General features: G+C 40.0%; 1 protein-coding gene across 1 annotated transcript in view; it reads right to left on the bottom strand.

Annotated features, from left to right (window-relative positions):
* LOC110209958 (calcium-activated chloride channel regulator 1-like) overlaps window positions 1-17,673 on the bottom strand; it is a 37,296-nt gene extending 19,623 nt beyond the window's left edge. Inside the window, exons 1-6 of the mRNA XM_020988752.2 lie at window positions 17,521-17,673; window positions 17,170-17,317; window positions 12,084-12,189; window positions 10,448-10,625; window positions 7,101-7,322; window positions 5,607-5,834 (exon numbers count right to left, since the gene is read on the bottom strand). Coding sequence (XP_020844411.2) covers window positions 5,607-5,834; window positions 7,101-7,322; window positions 10,448-10,625; window positions 12,084-12,189; window positions 17,170-17,317; window positions 17,521-17,658 — 1,020 coding nt within the window. The 5' untranslated portion in view covers window positions 17,659-17,673. The remainder of the gene's footprint in view (window positions 1-5,606; window positions 5,835-7,100; window positions 7,323-10,447; window positions 10,626-12,083; window positions 12,190-17,169; window positions 17,318-17,520) is intronic.
* Window positions 17,674-17,992: the final 319 nt, after the last annotated feature.

Here is a 17,992-nt window from a genome sequence, read left to right as displayed (position 1 = left end):
GTGGCGGTACTGGGGTGAGGAGGAGCACTGGCATGGTGGAACTTGTAGTGGTGGTAGAGAGGATATCCTCCTCACAGTTCCAAGACAGAAAAGAGTGCTTGTGGCCACTCATAGACCAGAGCACAGGCCAGGGAACGAGTAAACACCTCACCCTTGATCATAGCCTTGGAAGAACTGAAAATTTACAGGTTCCTAGAAGTATCTCTGAAAAAAGCTGCACAAACCCCACCAAAGCTTAGGACAATACATTCTCCACAATGGAAGCAGACCTTTACCTTAACAAAAAGTTTATAACTCAAGTAATTGGCTAGGATCATGAGCAAGCAGCACAAAAAGAGTCAGACCATAGAATCTTAGTTTGATCACAAAGAAGATCAAAACATACAACCAGAAGAAGACAACAAAGTGTAAGCTCCTACATCCAAAGCCTCCAAGAAAAATATGAATTCATCCCAGGCCATGGAAGAGCTCAAAAGGGATTTTGAGAAGCAATTAAGAGGAAAAAACTGAGAAGAGAAAGGAGAGTGATGCAAGAAAATCATGAAAAAAAAGTCAACAGCTTGCTAAAGGAGACCCAAAAAATACTGAAGAAAATAACACCTTAAAAAATAGCCTAACCCAAATGGCAAAAGAGGTCCAAAAAGCCAATGAGGAGAATGCCTTAAAAAGCAAAATTGGCCAAATGGGAAAGGAAGTCCAAAAGCTTACTGAAGAAAATACTTCCTTAAAAATTAGAATGGAGTGATTGGAAGCTAGTGACTTTATGAGAAATTCAAAAGAATGAAAAAATAGAAAACAACATGAAACATCTCATTGGAAAAACAACTGATCTGGAAAATAGCTCCAGGAGAAAGAATTAAAAATTATTGGAGTGTCTGAAAGCCATGACCAAAAAAAAAAAGCCTAGACATCATCTTTCAAGAAATTATCAAGGAAAACTGCCCTGATGTTTTAGAACCAGAGGGCAAAATAAAATTGGAAAAAGTCCACCAATCACCTCCTGAAAGAGATCCCCAAAGGAAAACTCCTAGGACTATTACAGCCAAATTCCAGAGTTCCCAGGTCAAGGAGAAAATATTACAAGCAGCCAGAAAGAAAGAATTCAGGTACTGTGGAAACACAATCAGGATAACACAATATTTAGCAGCTTCTACATTAAGGGACTGCAGGGCATGGAATATAATATTCCAGAGGGCAAAGGAGATAGGATTACAACCAAGAGTCACCTACCCAGCAAAACTGAGTATAATCCTTCAGGGGAAAACATGGTCATTCAGTGAAATAGAGGACTTTCAAGGATTCTTCATGAAAAGACCAGAGCTGAATAGAAAATTTGACTTTCAAGTACAAGACTCCAGTGGATCATGAAGAGGTAAACAGGAAAGAGAAATCATAAGAGACTTATTAAGATTGAACTGTTTACATTCCTGCATGGAAAGATGATATCTATAACTCATGAGACCTTTGTCAGTATTAGGGTAGTTGGAGGAAAAAAATTATATGTATGTATATGTAGATAGATAGATAGAGGGCACAGGGTGAGTTGAGATTAAGGGGTCATATCTGGAGAATAAAATTAATGGATGAGAGAGGATTATACTAGGAGAAGAAGAAAGGGAGAGATAGAATGAGGTAAATTATCTCACAAAAAAAAAAAACAGAAAAGTCTCTTACAGTGGAGGGGAAACAGGGGAAGGTGAGAGGGAATGAGTGAATCTTATTCTCATTGGATTAGGCTTAAGGGGAGAATAACATACACACTCAATTGGGTATGGAAATCTATCTTACCCTACAGGAAAATGGGGGGGGGGAAGGGGACAAGAGAGTAGGAGGATGATAGGGGGAGGGCAGATTGGGAGAGGGTAATCAGAAGCAAACACTTCTAAGGTGGGAAAGGGTCAAAAGAGAGGATAGAATAAATGGGGGGAAGGATAGGATGAAGGGAAATATACTTAGTTTTTCACAACATGTCTACTATGGAAGTGTTTTGCATGACTACACATGTATAACCTGCATCGAGTTGCTTGCCTTCTCAATGAGGGTGGGTGGGGAGGGAGGAAGGGAGAAAATTTGGAACCAAAAGTTTTAAAAATAAAAGTTGAAAAAAAAGTTTTCACATGCAACTGGGAAATAAGATATACAGGAAATGGAGTATAGAAATCTATCCTGCCCTACAGGAAAGTAGAAGGGGAAGGGGATAAGAGGAGGGAAGAGATAGAAGGGAGGCAGACTAGGGGAAGGGGTATTCAGAATGTATGTCATGTTGGCGTGGGGGGAGGGACAAGATGGGGAGAAAATTTGGAGCTCAGAATCTTGTGGAAGTGAATGTTGAAAACTAAAAATAAATAAATTAATTTTAAAAAATAACAAAAAAAATCCTTATTACCTTAACTATCTGTATGACTCTTATCTTTATTCTTCTCCTTCTTGTTTACCATAGGGGAGCCATTCAATGTGCTAGAGGCCTTCTTTGAGTGCTTGGGACATTGGGATGATACCAGTGGAGCACAAGGATTGCTACCCCTAACTGTACTTGTGTGACCAGGGCATTTGACCATAATAATGATTGGCATTTGCATAGTGCTTTCAAGTGTGCAAAGCACTTTATGTCTGTGATCTCATTTGAGCTTCCCATTGATGCTATGAAGTAGGTACTGGTACTATAGGTACTACTATCTATATTTTACAGGTCAGGAAATTGAGTCTCATAGTGGTTGACTGACTTGCCTGCAGTCATTATGGGGTCAGAAGCAGAGTTGAACACACTGAGATCAATACTGTGTTCACTATGCTCATTGCCTCTTATGGAGAATATTATGCAATAGAAAACAATATATTTATTAGACCCAAGTATTTAATTTCTTTTGTTTTCTATTTTTTTTTTTTAGGCAGTTGGTGTTAAGTGACTTGCTCAGGGTCACACAGCTAGTAAGTGTCAAGTGTTTGGTCTGAGGCCGGATTTGAACTCAGGTCCTCCTGACTTTAGGGCCGGTGCTCTATCCACTGCGTCACCTAGCAAGTGCTCCTCCTTGCCCCAGGACCGCCATCCAGAACTGTGACCCAGATCCAAGCACGGAGAAAGCAAGAGATTCCTGCTTGGATCTGGGTCACAGTTTTGAGGGGTTTGGGGGAGAGCTAAAGCAAGTCACTGCTTTTACTCTGCCATCTTGGCTCTGCCCCCACCAAGTATTTAATTTCTGTCAAAGTGGCTCTAGATGTTTCCATTGTTTGAAATTTCTCCATGTAAAAACCCCCTCAGATTTGAAGATTTTTGTTTAACCACAATCTCATGTACTTCCACATCATGGTCACTTCTCCTAACCCTGCTCTTTTTCTGTACTGTGCTCTCTGATCTCTTAATCCCTCTCTGACTCCCCTATCCAATGCTCAGCAATCTCTTTCCCCTTTGGCCTTCCACTGTCATCATCCTTTTACTTGCCAGCACTGACTAACTCTCAACATTTCTGCTCCAGCTCCTGAGCAATGGAGAACTGGGACAGACAGCCCTGAGACAGTGGTCCCCCCTTACGAGCATATGCCACATGCACTTCAACCAGGCCTTTACTATGCTTGTTGCAATTACTCTTTCTTGATTCTCCAGCACATCCCTCAGAGCATCTGTTCCAACCATTTTCCCAACTCTTTGGGACCCCAGCTTTTCATCTATATCTCTCCAGTTACAGTACATGACATCGTCTGCAGAAAAAGTTGAAGCCGTCTGGCATGTTTTCTGGTCTCTCACCCATTTCCTTCCTCCTGTATCAGAAGAAACAGCAGTGCTGTCATGTCAAAGCCAATCTGTCCTCAATGACCTGGTTGCCTTTCCTTTCCTTTCCTCCAGAACCTCGTTCCATTGACCCTCTTTCCTTCTATACCACTCAAGTTCCTATGATCAGGGTTCCATCTGTTCTTCTCTATTGAATTTTGTATCTATAAAATCATCCATGACCTCTTAGTCGTCATTCTTCTTGACCTTTATCCCATTCTTTCTATGTACAAATTACTTACTATGCAAATATATATTATACTTACTATAGAAATACCATGTATGGTATGTCCAATTCCCACCCACTAACATACCTTTTGTTTCTTTCAGCTCCCTCATTGGTAAAATGAGACAGCTGGGCTGCGGGATCGCTAAGATAATTCTATAATTTTATTTCATATCAAGGGCAACAATCTTTAGACAGAATTAGTGCATCAAAATGTGGAAAACCCTCCATAATGGGAGTAAAAAAAACAATTCATCACTCTTTGTCTGTGTTATAACATTCCCTAAGTGAATAACTAACAGCTCCTTATCTCATTGTGTTTAAATAAATCAACAGAAATGTCTGGCTTTGTCAGAATGGAGCCCACATTCAAGATCATTGCACCTGGCTGCCCTGCATGCTTCTGCTGCATATCATGCTCCTTTTTATATATTATTAACAGTGCCTTTCGCATTGGTTTTATAACTGCACAGCCTGTATGGGTTAGAGTACTACAGATTTAGAGCTAGAAGGGACCTCAAAAGTCATCAACTCTACTCTGCTCATTCTACAGATGAGGAAACTGAAGCCTGCACAAATGAAGTGTCCTGCCCAGGGTCACACAGCTAATAAGTTTGTGAGGAAGAGTTTGAACTTGGTTCTTTCTGACTCCACATTGATGATTGTATCCACTGTTACTTTGGTGCCTCAGGAAGGATTTGAGCCCAAGTTTCCCTGAGTCTAAGGTTGACTTCCTTCCTTCCTTTCTTCCTTAGTTCAGCGCTAAGTGCTTACTGTTTGTTGGGCTGAATTTAATTAGGATTTCTCCACGTCTCCATTTGTTGATATTCCTTACCCTCCCTGGAAATACATTCACTTTTTAGAGGCATCTAATTCACACTAGACAGTAGGCATTTGTAAGTAAGGTGGTTTTTAGTATGTGTAAGGAGGATTTTTGTTATTCTTTTTAGATAATAAGTCCCAGGATCCATGGCCAAAATAGATAATATTTCTCACTGTCTTAGTTTGTAAACATCTCTACCATGCTTGCACGGTGAGAGATAGAGATGACATAATGTTTACCTGCACTGTCCTAGGTCACGATAATATTGCTAAAATTAAGCTGTAAGCTTACTGTTGGCAAGATGCCTTCTTTGTCTGCTGCCCTATAAATAAAGTGGGCAATGGTCAGTAAGTGGGGAATACATTTTGGGGATTTGGTTAATGCACAGAGGAATGCATGTACCTGCATTGATTGTCCCCCATCACAGCTTGGGGGAAATCTGTGTTTGCCTCAACTGGCCCCCACTGAGGCTTAGAGGATGAGGAGTTGTATTCCTATTCTCTCCTGCCCTTGTGAGAAGAGTGATGAGGGAATGCTGTAGGAGTTGGAGCTCCCATTATCAGCAACTGTTTTGGGAAGACTAGATTAGAATAAAGCTTATTTAACCCCTCCAAAACTATCTTCCTATCTGGCTGGCTCGAGTGAACTTGTGCTAGAACACCTGTTAGTGTTAGGAACCCTCCTGTGTTCTCCTGTTTACCTGTGAAACAGCATGGGAGGGACAGTCAGAATAGAAATTCACTTTCAAAATACCCACTCCAGTAGAGACAGTGGAGGGGAGATGATTTCACCTGTAATGCTGATCTGAGTCCAGAGCAGATGGATGTTCCTCCGGAAGCCTTAGTAGGTAACTTGGTAATGAGGGTGTCCCTCTCAGCATCGGTCTCTATCTGTACCAGTTCACTTTGGACAGAGGCTGTACTGTCAAATGTGACCATCCCAACCCAGGATGCTATTTCAATGATCTGAAGCAGGAAGAGTTTGGAGGCTTGATTCAGGCGATTTAGCCGATCCCCACTCTACGCGAAAAACATAAGTCCGATTGGCGAGTGGTCTTCTACAAGCAAGCTATAGCAGGATGGACTAAGCCCATATATGGAACTCTAGGGGCTCTGGGAACCGTGGTGGAGACTCTGGGTTGTCCAAAGGTAGGACAGCTGAATATAACCTCTTCAGTGTTCTCCTAAACTAGAAAGGATTTTAGGATGGGCCTGGGGATAGGCTGTATGTTTGCTATCTGAGGTCAAGGCCACCTGAATTTGGAGAGGCACATCACCAGGTGACTAAAAGGGCAGTGCATGTTTCAGCCACAGTAACTCTGAAAGCTTAAGTGGTGGAAGGGTTTGTCTGTGCATTGGTGGACCCTCATTAACAAATTAGCAGATTCTGAAAACATTGAAGCATGGGGATGTTAAGTGGGAGCATGGTTGTGAATGAGCTGGTGTTGGGCTTAGTAGATGAAAGAAGTTGTATGACATATTTTTGCCTTTTAATTTGAGCCACGTCACCAGGGATGAACTACCATGTAGAATAGGGATAAGACCTGTGATTTCATTGGTATAGTAGACTCCCAGATGAGGAAACTTTCCCATCAAGGCAGGTTGGCACCTTCTCTGACACTATAAGTTTCAGAGAATTTTCTAACCGGCACATACCAGATGTGGGAATTGAAACCAGATCCTTCTGACTCAGAGGTTAGCTCTCCATCCTCTGTACCACATCATCTCTTAGTAAACAATTTTTGACCAAGGAAACAAATGAACATGTCTGTTGGGACTACTAAGCCATTTTGATCATTGGCGAATGGTGGGGTAGGGTAGAGAGTGCCTACATTAATGAGGTTTCTGGTCTTTTAAAGTATAGAATCTGAGCTGCATTTTTAGGTAGGATGTTTGATGACTTTGCACAGTCATCAACAAATGAAGAAAATATGAAATCATATAAGATTGATTGTTTAGTTTGTTAACAGGGACTACAGATTCTCATGGGCTGGGAAACGAATTGTAGAGCGAATTCTTAGCTTAGTCACTCTTTGATAATCAAAATGTCATCTTAATTCAGGGGACAATTCACCATGAATCTTTATTGGAGAAAGAGGAGGAGAGGCAGTATGAATATGAGCGTTTAAAGGGAAGCTTAGTGAAGGGTGAGTGATTCCCTGCTCTTTGTTTCCTTTAAACCATGAGATCAATGTGGTTTCCAACAAGCCCAAGATTCTGTGGGTCCATCAGGTGCTGTCAAGACACCCCTCCCACCGCCAGGAGAATGGGGCAGGTTTGGCTTACCGCCATGCTTCCAGACTTATCCAGAACTAGGCACAGGATCCTTTCTCGGATCTGTTTCAGTGAGAAGCTGGGCTGGGGTGGCTGGGCTGCTGTCATCGGAGTGGAAGCCTTGTAGTCTTCAGAATCTTGGATCACTTCCCATGTGCTCCTGAGGCCGCACTTCTGGTTTTGAGTATTTGGAGCATCTATGTTATGGTTCTTTTCTGTACAAAATTCAACCACCTGAAAAAGCCCAATTGCATGACAAATATGAAAACTATGAACCAGGGCTTCCTAACCTGGGTCTGTGATCTAGGTTTTGAAAAGACATTTGTATACTTTCTAAAATGCAATTGGTTTTGTTTGTCATCTGGATTATTTTATTTTGTGCATTTAGAACTTGATTATGTAAAGGGTTCCAAAAGCTTCACCAGAGTACTGAGGGGTCCATGACACAAAATGGGTGAAGGACCGATTTTGTAAACCATTAATACAATAAATCCAACTAGCAACCCAATGATGATTTAGGGAGGCAAATCAACTAATTTGAAAAACTCTTCAGCACTCCTGGGATTATAGGCCTGCCCCTTCCACTATCTTGATGAAGTCATTTAACCTTTGTTTCCTCACCTGCATAGTGAAGAGTGGGATTCTTTTATGCTAAAATATTATTGAGGACTTTTCCCCCAAGAGCTTGTGTTTATGTTTGTTTTACCTATTTATATTTATCAGTTAGAAAGTAATTGCCTTAATATTATTATGAAATAGTTCATACCTGGAAGACCCCCCAAAAAAGGGTCTCAGGGGCTACATGCTGAGTGTGCTGGAAACAATTTTAAGGTGCTGTCAAGAGCTAATAGTTGAATTTTCAAGATGAGCATTTATACCTCAGAAATCAGCAAGTACTACAAATCAGGGCTAGGTATGTTGTTTCACTGATTATCTAAGAGTGACAAACAGCCAGCCCATCTCCTTGGAAACCAGATAGGGAAATATTCAACAAAATAAATAAAAACCAACAAAATGTGGATAAGGTTACATTTTAAAGCTAAGTTATTATGCAGGTAAAGGGAGCCTTCTGTATGGATCAGTGGATTCATTTCTATTTCACACTGATGTAGACTTAAGAAAGTGAAGGAGACAATGTTAGCAAAGCAGTTAACACTTAAAAATTTGTCTTGGGTGTATTTTTTTTTTCAGAGAGCTGGTTTTTAAACATGTACTAGCATACCTTTTCCCACATTGTTCCCCAGTCCACAAATTCAGAAATGGACTGTGTGATTTCCAGATTCCCTTCTACTTAGATTCTTCTCTGAGTCTAGGATTCTGAGTTTGATTTGAGTATAAGCACTTAGAAGAAGAGACAATGACTGAAAGCTAGCAGGGGCTCCTGAAGAGCCAGTCATGTCAGACTTTGATTCCATTTTTTACCAGCTCACTAGCCAGATAGATCATGGCAGCATCTCAGGTAGGTGCATTTCAGAATAATGTTTGGCTAAGTTGTTTTGGGAAATGTTGAAATGTAGAAAGAATAGTAATGTAGCTAGGGGTTCAGCCTTGGTTGAATGATTCCATAAGTGGAGAATAATGTAGTGATACAAAGGTATCAATATGGCAGGCTCCATTTAGTAGAATGCCACAGGGATATTTTCTTGGTCCTATTCTAGTATATTTTTTTAATCAGTGACTTGGATGAAGATAAAGAGTATCTGTGTCTGAAAATCAGATGTTTGTAAAACTGGGTGGGATAGCTAATATGTTGAATGGCAGTATCAAGATCCCCCTAAACCTCAACAGGCAGGAACAGGGAGTGAGGTAAATCATGTAAGGTGAGGAGAAGTGGAGTACTTTGTGTGGGTTCAGAAATTGCAAGTACAGAATGGGGAGATGTGTCTAGAAAGGAATGATTGAAGAGAATAAAGGAGGAAGCGTTTATCAAGTGCCTGCTAGGTGTAAACTTCCGTGCTAAACACCTTATAATTATTATATCATTTGATCCTCATAGCAACCGTGGGAGGTAAGTGTTGCTATTATCCCCATTTTACATATAAGGAAACTGAGGCAGGCAGAGAATAAATGACTTGTTTAGGGTCACCTAGCCAGGAAGTACCTGAGGCTGGATTTGAACTCAGGTCTTTCTGAACTCCAGGCCCAACACTTAATCCACACCACTACCTTGCTGCCTCAATGAGAAAAAAGTCCTACTGCATGTGTTATTTAGTTGTTTCAGTCATGTCTCTTTCTGACCCCATTTGGGGTTATATTGGCAAAGATACCGGTGTGGTTTGTCATTTCCTTCTCCAGCTCATTTTACAGATGAGGAAATGCAGGCAAACAAATTTATGTGACTTGCCCAGAGTCACACAGCAGCTAAGTATCTGAGGTCAGATTTGAATACAGGCAAACGAGTCTTCCTGACTTTAGGCCCAGCCCTCTATGCACTGTGGTGCCACATATTTGCCCCCATGGTTATAGTGAACTGCAAAGTCAGCATGAGGAATCCAGAAGAGAGGCACCATACTTATAGAGAGAGTGTTGGGTTTCTATGCAGAGGTCCTGAGTTCGAATTCTGGCTCTGCCATTTGCTACTATGTGACATGAGTCACCTAATCTTACTTAATCTTACTGTTTTTTATATTTAACATCAAGATAGATAATTTGGTCAAGATCACTTCTCAAAAGCATGTAAGTTGAAACAAAAGAGCCGATTTAAGAACATATCTTTATGTATGCGTATATATGTATATGCACATATGGGCATATATATATGAAAGTTAAATATTAAAAAAGAGCTATTGAGGCTATCCTGATACCTCCACTCCACCTTACATCCAAGAAAGCATTCCCCCTCAAAGCCCAAAATTTTATTTTTTTATTTTAGGGTTTTAGAGAGTATTTAGAGTAATTTAAAGATCATAAATTCAAAAAGAATGGCCCAGAGTACATGTGTGGGAAAGTGGTGTTATGAGAGGATTGGCATGGTGAAAGGGACATTCCCTTCTGTTCTCTTCTTTATCCTCAGCCTTCCCTTTTAGAGATGTAATGGCTCACTAAGGGGCTGCCCAGCCCAAAGGACCTGCCTCAGTTCATCTGGACAGATGTTCTGATAGGGGATATAATGGAAGGAGTGCTGAGCTAGCAGTGGGAACATGCACCACTCACCTCATTTCTCCAATTCTGTTTCTCATGTATGATATAGGAGTGACAGTTATAGGTAATGAGGTCATTATAAGCATCAAATAAGAAGGTAGAGGCAAAGTGTTTTGCAGACTTTAATACTAATAAATGCTGTTATTAGGGTTAGGATAGACACTCTGTCTTCTGTTTACAAATTTCAGAACCAATGATCTAAAATTCTAAATACTTACAGAATCAATGCTTTGCATGAACATGATGGAGGCTTTCTCATTCTGAACTTTATCAGGTATAAATAAACATTCTTCGTTAAGTTTTCCCGTTTTGGGGTCTGTTCTGCAGTTTCTGATTGAACAACTGCCTCCAGAGCATGAATATGCCTTATTTGTACCAGTGATACCTTCGGAACATCTGAAAACATATTAGGATTAGAATTAGATTTTAAAAACATAAACTCATTTAAAACCACCCCAACCTATGTGTGTCCCTCATGTTATCACATTAATTATTTCTTCGTCACAGAGAGCATGTATCAAGCAACCCATTTAGGCAGCAAAGGGTCAGTCAGCAAGACACAATCTGTTAGGCAGAGACGCCTGCAGGGAATTTCAGGTGGGCTTCTTGGAATATCCTAGTGCTAGCCTGTCTGCAGGAAGTACCAGGTCAGGTTTACTGGTGTCCCTGACTATGCTGCTCACAGGGATGGGCTCCGGGCTCCTCACTGTCAACTTCATTGGAATTAAAAGGGAATCCTCCACATTCTCAGCAGCTATAGTAGCTGTTCAGTGTTGTTATTGCCACTAAGTTGTGAGGCAGCTAAGGTTCTTCATTTCTGTTCCTCAAAATCAAATTTGCTTTCCATTGATCTTTTTTATAAGGTTTATTCTTTTGATGAAAAGTGCTCAACAGAGTATCTCTCAGAGCTCTCTGGCCCAGCCAAGCATCTAGAGGAAATAAGAACACCGTGAAGACTCGTGTCCCTCCCAATTACCTTGCATTTACTTCACATCTATTTTGTGTATATAAGCACATACATGTATATGTATATAAGTATATGTTATTTTCCCCCAAGGTATTTGAGAGCTGAGACGTTCACTTTTCACTTTGTATCCCCAGCACCTAGGACAACACCCAGAACATACCAAATGTTTCATCAATGCTTGTGAATTGACTGATGCTAAAATTTTGTGAACCCAGCAGGGGGAGCAATGTAGGTTTCCTGCAGAGACAGGAAGAGAGCAACAGTAGCCTGCACAAGGAAGGATACTGGCATTTTCCCTCCTTGAGAGCTGTAATTGTACTTAAGCTCTGAGAAATAATAGAATGTTACTTGTGCTTCCTCCTAAAATCATTCAATACTCTGAGGAAATAGACTGATTGTGTATGAGGAGAAAGAGGAAAAGGACTAGGTAGGTTCTTTGGTGCAGTGAGGATGTGATATTCCAACATTTGGGGGGCTTCTTCTATCTCTGTCTGTCAGTGTGTACTGCTAATGTCCTGAGGAGGCATCAGGGACATGTGCTAGGTCTATCTTTCTAGGAATAGCTTGTATCTGACGCCATGTTTGCAAGTCTCTCTGTTCCAGACACATGTAGCAACACTAAAGAGTTGATCTGTGATGATTTTGTGTCTCAGATTCAGAAAAATTCCTGTGCTTTAATATAACTGCCTCTGCTTTGAAGTATGCTGGGGTAGGAACCTGTCACCTATTATATAAAAAAGGTTATAATGAAATTGATGATACACACAACATTATTGCAGTCTATAGATGAAAAAAAAATCTCAATAACCAAAATATTTTAAAAATTAACTCAAGAGAAGATGATTTCAATCTGATGTGGTTCACAAAAAAGTTAAAGATAACCATACTTTACTGGTACATTTTTTCCATCAGACTGGTAGAAATGCTCCTCTTCATTGTATTCATCAAACACTCCCCACCTCAAATGGGCCCATTCGTGAACTAAAGTTTTACCTGTGGGAATACATTTAAAATGCAAAAGTATAATTGCTTCTACAATTGAATGGTTCTGTGGGTATTCCCTCAGATCTATGTGGGTATTCCTTTCATCAATGCAGATCTCATCCTAGTCACACTTTCTTCTCCTGTGCAATTCTTATTCATGGTCTTCCACAGATCAGTTGTAGATAATTTACCTAGTACACTGAGGCCTTTCTCCTAGAGCTTTTATATTTCCTGACTACAGGTGTGCTATTCAAAAGAGCTAGGTGGTGCAGTGGATAGAGTGCTGTGCCTGTAGTCAGGAAGTTCCAAGTTCAAATCTGGTCTCACACCCTTACTAGCTGTGTGACCCTGGGCAAGTCTTTTAACCTTTGCCTTATTCCCTCAGCTATAAAATGGAGATCCCAAGAGCACCTACTTCTCAAGGTTGTTGTGGGGAGCAAGTGAGATGATATTTGTAAAGCATTTAGCATAGTGCCTGGCACGTAATCGTTCATTTGTTCCTTCCTTCCTTCCTTCCTTCCTTCCTTCCTTCCTTCCTTCCTTCCTTCCTTCCTTCCTTCCTTCCTTCCTTCCTTCCTTCCTTCCTTCCTTCTTTCCCTGTTATCCCTTACTCTTACTTAAATAATTGGATGGATCCATGATCTCATTGATTTAGTTATAGTCATCAGTGGTAAAGATTTCAGTTCATCCATGTCTGATCATCTTATGTGTCTCTAGTCCACATCCCCCACACGAGTCTATCAGAGGGAGCCTAACACTCTGAGGGAGGAGTTGGTGTTTTCATAGATTTCTTGACGTTGTATAGATACCAGTAGGCTACTCCTCTGTTTTCCGACACTCAGGACATGCTACATGGTGTCAGTGTTTTCATTCCCTTGGGTATTTTGTGTTCTGTGTTGGCCCCTGGTACATTTATTACATTTAATACTAGTAGTCCTCCATGCCTAGAATATCCTCCTTCCTTATCTTTGCTTTTCAAAATCTTTATCTTCCTTTCAAGTTCAGTTCAAGCATTCTCTCTACTATGAAGCCTTCTCTGATCTTTTTCCCTGGTTGCTAATCCTCTCCCTCTCCTCACATTACTCTGTATTATACTTTTCTAGGGACAGGTTGACTAGCAATGTGTTATAGTAGAATGAACATTGGGTCAGAACCAGCTACTTATGTAACCTTGGACATATCACTTGATGTCCCTGGGCCTTAGTTTCCTCATATGCTGAATGAAATGATTGGATTAGGGGAATGGCTGAACAAGTTGTGGTATATGAATGTAATGGAATACTTTTGTGGAATAAGAAATGATGAGCAGGCAGACTTCAGAAAAACTTGGAAAGACTTGTATGGACTGATGCTGAGTGAAGTGAGTGGAACGAGAAGAACACTGTACACAGTAACAGCCATTGTGTGATGACTAACTTTGACAGACTTAGCCCTTCTCAGCAATGCAAGGATCTAAGACATCTCCAAAAGTCTTATGATGGAAAATGCTATCCGTATCTAGAGAAAGAACTACAGAGTTTGAATGCAGATTGAAGTATACTATTTGCTCCTCTTTTTTTCTTCTGTTTTGTTTTGTTTTGTTTCCTCTTTCTTGTGGTTCCTCCTATTGGTTCTAATTCTTCCTTACAATGTGACTAATGTGAAAATATGTTTAATAGGAATGTATATGTAAAGCCTATATCTGGTTGCATGCCATCTTGAGAAGGGAGGTGGGGAGGGAGGGGGAGAAAAATTTAAAACTCGAAAGCTTATGGAACTAATTGTTGATAACTAAAAATAAATTAATAAAAAATTAAAAAAATAAACAATGAACAATCTAAAAAATAAATAAAATAATATGAATCAAAGGTAGAGTCCTTATGATCCAAAAAAAAAAAAAAAGAAATGATTGGGCTAGATTACCTCTAAGGTCCCTTCTAGTGCTAAATCTACAATCCCATGATCCTATATCTGACCATGTCACTCCCCTGCTTAAAAAACTTGACTCCCTAGTATACTAGGATGAAATTCAGACCACTGAATCTGATCTTTAAGGCCTTCCAAATTCTGACTCCAGCTTATCTCTTATTACTTCCCTTTGTGCCCTTTTTCTTCCAGTCAAATTGAATAATTTGCTGTTCCCAGAGTTCAACATGTAATCTCTTGTCTCTGGATATTTGCCCAAGCCCCGCCCAATTCCCAGTATGTACTTCCTTCTTATCAGTGCCTTTCAGAACCCTTATCTTCATTCAGAATTCAATTTTAGTTCCACCTCTTCTGGGAAGTCATCCTTGATCTCACCACCTATTAGTCCACACTCAGTCTCTTTTTCAATAGTCCTAGAGCTCATTGGCTGATCTCTCTTGTTCCCTCTTTACTCCTTGCTCTGTTTTCTAATTCTCTGTGTCCATCTTGTATCCTTCCAGTAGACTGTGGGCTACCTGAGGGTAGAGAATGTTTTATTTTTATCTCTGTATCTTCTATACATTATGCAGTACCTCACATATGGTAGGTACTTAGTAATATTTGTTGGATTTATTAAAAATAAAATTAGTTCTATTTGACTCCTATCGTTTTAATAACTGGTTATACTTAGATGTCCAAATCTATGTGGAGAAATTTTAGATTCTTATATTCACATTGGGTGTTACACTGATTCATAAAGTTTTGATGTGAGAAGTATTTTAATTGAATATGTTCTCTAGATGAGTGGGCTGTAAGGTAGAGGCCCAGATCCCAGGGCAGCTAAGACAGCAGCACAAGAGGTGATCCTCAGGGTTCTAAGGTGGTCCCCCTTCTCCCTCTATACTATTTCACTTGGTGATCCATTAAACCCTCAAATTTAATTACCATCTCTTTGCTGATGATTCTCAAATGAACTAATTCTGCCCTAATCTCTCTACTGACCTCCAGTCTCACTGCCTTTCCAACATCTTGAACTAATATGCAGTGGACATCTTTAACTCAATGTATCCAAAACTGAATTCGTTATCTTTTCCCTTATGCTCTCTCTTCTTCTTCCTTTTATTGTAGAGAGCAATACTGTCCTCCCAGTCCATCAGGCTCACAACCTAGGTGTCATCCAGGGTTTGTCCCTCTGTCTTACTTCCAACATCCAATCTATTTCTAAGACACATTGATTTCACCTTTGCAGCATCTCTTGAATATGGCTCCTCCTCTCATCTGATGCTTTCAGCACTCTGGTGCAGACCCCTTATCACCTCATACCTTGACTATTGCAATAGCCTGCTGGTGGGTCTGCCTGCCTCAAATCTCTCCTCAGCCCAATCCAACCTCCATTCAGCCACTAAAATGATTTTTTCTGTAGCACAGGTCTGATCATGTCACCATTCACACCCTGCATCTTTCCCTCCAAGCCCTCCAATAAACTCCAGTGGCTTCATATCACCCCCAGGATCAAATACAAAATCCTTTGTTTGGTATTCAAAGCCCTTCATAACCTAGCCCCCCTTACCTTTCCAATCTTCTTATGCTTTACTCCCCAACACATACTGTTCAGTCTAGTGACACTGGCCTTCTGGCTGTTCAACCAACAAGACTCTCTGTCTCTTGACTCCAGGCATTTTCTCTGGCTTTTCCCAATGCTTGGAATGTTCTCCCTTTTCTGCTCTGACTAATGGCCTCCCTGGCTTCAAGTCCCAAATAAAATTTTATCTTTTACAGAAAGTCTTTCCCAAACCCTCCTAATTCTTTTGCTTTCCCTCTGTTAATTATTGCTTATTTATCCTGTATATAACTTGTTTGTGCATATTTACTATATATATCTTCTCCATCAGATTGTAAGCTTCTTGAGAGCAGGGACTCTTTTTTTTTATATCCCCAGTGCCTTAGTGCAGTTCCTAGGACATAGTAGGCATTTAATAAGACTGATCCAGAAAGAGTTGTGACCTGATCCTAAGTGGTACAGAATCAGCCAACCTGAGGGTGAGGAGATAAGTCACATCTCACCTTTTTTGCTATAGTTGTATTTCCAACAGAACTATACCCACCTAATCTCCCAAAACTCCCCTACTCTACCCTTTCCCTCTGCTGTTCAAGCTCTCAGCCTTTACTTTTTTGAGCAGGGTATCAACACCCTCTAAACAGTTTTAAGCTAAACTAACTACACTACCCACATCGGCTGTCCAGACATCATTGGAAAAATTACACCCACATCCTAATTCCCCCTCCATTTGGGGGTAATGCCCAGTGAGTAAGAGCCCCACCTCCCCCCTTTCCTTTTTTGGTGGTACAAAGCCCACATAAGATGAGTGGGGATTGGTCAATCATATTTTGGCTCGAATATCTTCATTACATTAGCTTTTCTCCCAAACCAACTTGTCTTTGAAATTCTCCTGTTCTTTCTTAGAGATACCAACACATCCACGTATATGGTCAGTTGTCATATATTGTCAGTTCTATCTCCACATCTGTCCACTTCTCTCTACTAACACTGCTGACACTCTGATTCAGACTCTCATCACCTCATATCTAGATTCTTGCCATAATAGTCTTCTGATAAGTTTCCTACCTAGCCTTTGATTTCTCCCCACTCCAAATGATCCTCCACAAACTCTCAGTGATCTTCCTAAAGTACAGGTCTGACCATATCATTCCCATACTCAATAAACTCCAGTGTCTCCTATTCACTCTGGGATCAAATATGGATTAATTCTTCTCATCCTTTAAAAATGTCTATTTTATGTAAGTTTTTGAGTGCACACAATTTCTGCAGTTAATTTGCAGTTAAGTACATATATACATGTTGAGGGTTATGCTCAAAAGTTTTTTACTGATGGGGAGGACAATCAAAAAACTTTAGAGACCACTGGTCTAAAATATTTCCAAAGGAGAAGTGAAATACTGCTATACCTTTTTAGATGAAAAGAAGGGATGCCCTTACAATCTTTTTGTCTACTCTGTATTTTCAAATCAAGAGAACCATATTCTATATATGTATTGTGAAACCTCAGTTATGAAATATGCTGCAGATATGATACAATACTATACCTGATGGTCCATACTCGTTCAACTTTTCCCCCGATATGATGTCGGGAGTTAAATAAATTCTCTCTCCCATCTCTCCACACTGTCCAAACTGGTCAGTTCGTGGAACATCATTGCCTGGGGGATTAGGGACTTCAATGATGATGTCTGCCTAGAAATATTTTTTTAAAGCATCTTTGTTATATAGAACTTAAACAAAACTTGCAATATTTGGATTGAAAGATTCTGAAAAAAATTTCATTAATTATCGAAGAGTTGCATTTAGAAAATTAGGTCACACATAAACTAATGTTTAATAAAGATGTCATTTAGTAAAAATAATTCTTAATAAAAAGGAGAGTTTGATGATCTTACATTTTTGTAGGTCTCAAGTTTTGGTTGCTCATAGTCTGGTTTTGTCTGCCATATCTTAGGAATCAAGATGGACACTCCTTTGAAGTAAAATCTTTTTTCTGTGGCCTCATACAAATAAGTTGAAGCCTCTGACACCATATCCTGTGTGGAAAGAAGAAATCCATTAGGAAATCTGACAGCTGATGGAGGGATAAACAAACAACAATCATTTAACTTCACAAAGAAAATTGCTAATAAAAAAAATGACTATAGCATTTTAATCAAGTGAAAATGGAGAAATGTGGACATGCTTGTACTGTTCAGTCTGACTTACACTATCACCTCTTTAGTGTCCTGGTCATGTATGCTGTTTAAGAAAAGGCCAGAGTACACATGTCCTCTTTATGTTAAACACATACTGACATAGTATGTATAGGAATCTGAGAATCAGGGCTGTACCATGACAATGTAAGGCTTTTGTTAAAAATTGTAA

The sequence above is a fragment of the Phascolarctos cinereus genome, unplaced genomic scaffold, assembly GCF_003287225.1.
Source record: "Phascolarctos cinereus isolate Bilbo 61053 unplaced genomic scaffold, phaCin_HiC Scaffold_5;HRSCAF=322, whole genome shotgun sequence".
In the NCBI taxonomy this organism is placed as follows: Eukaryota; Metazoa; Chordata; class Mammalia; order Diprotodontia; family Phascolarctidae; genus Phascolarctos; species Phascolarctos cinereus.
This window is presented reverse-complemented; position numbering and strand designations above follow the sequence as displayed.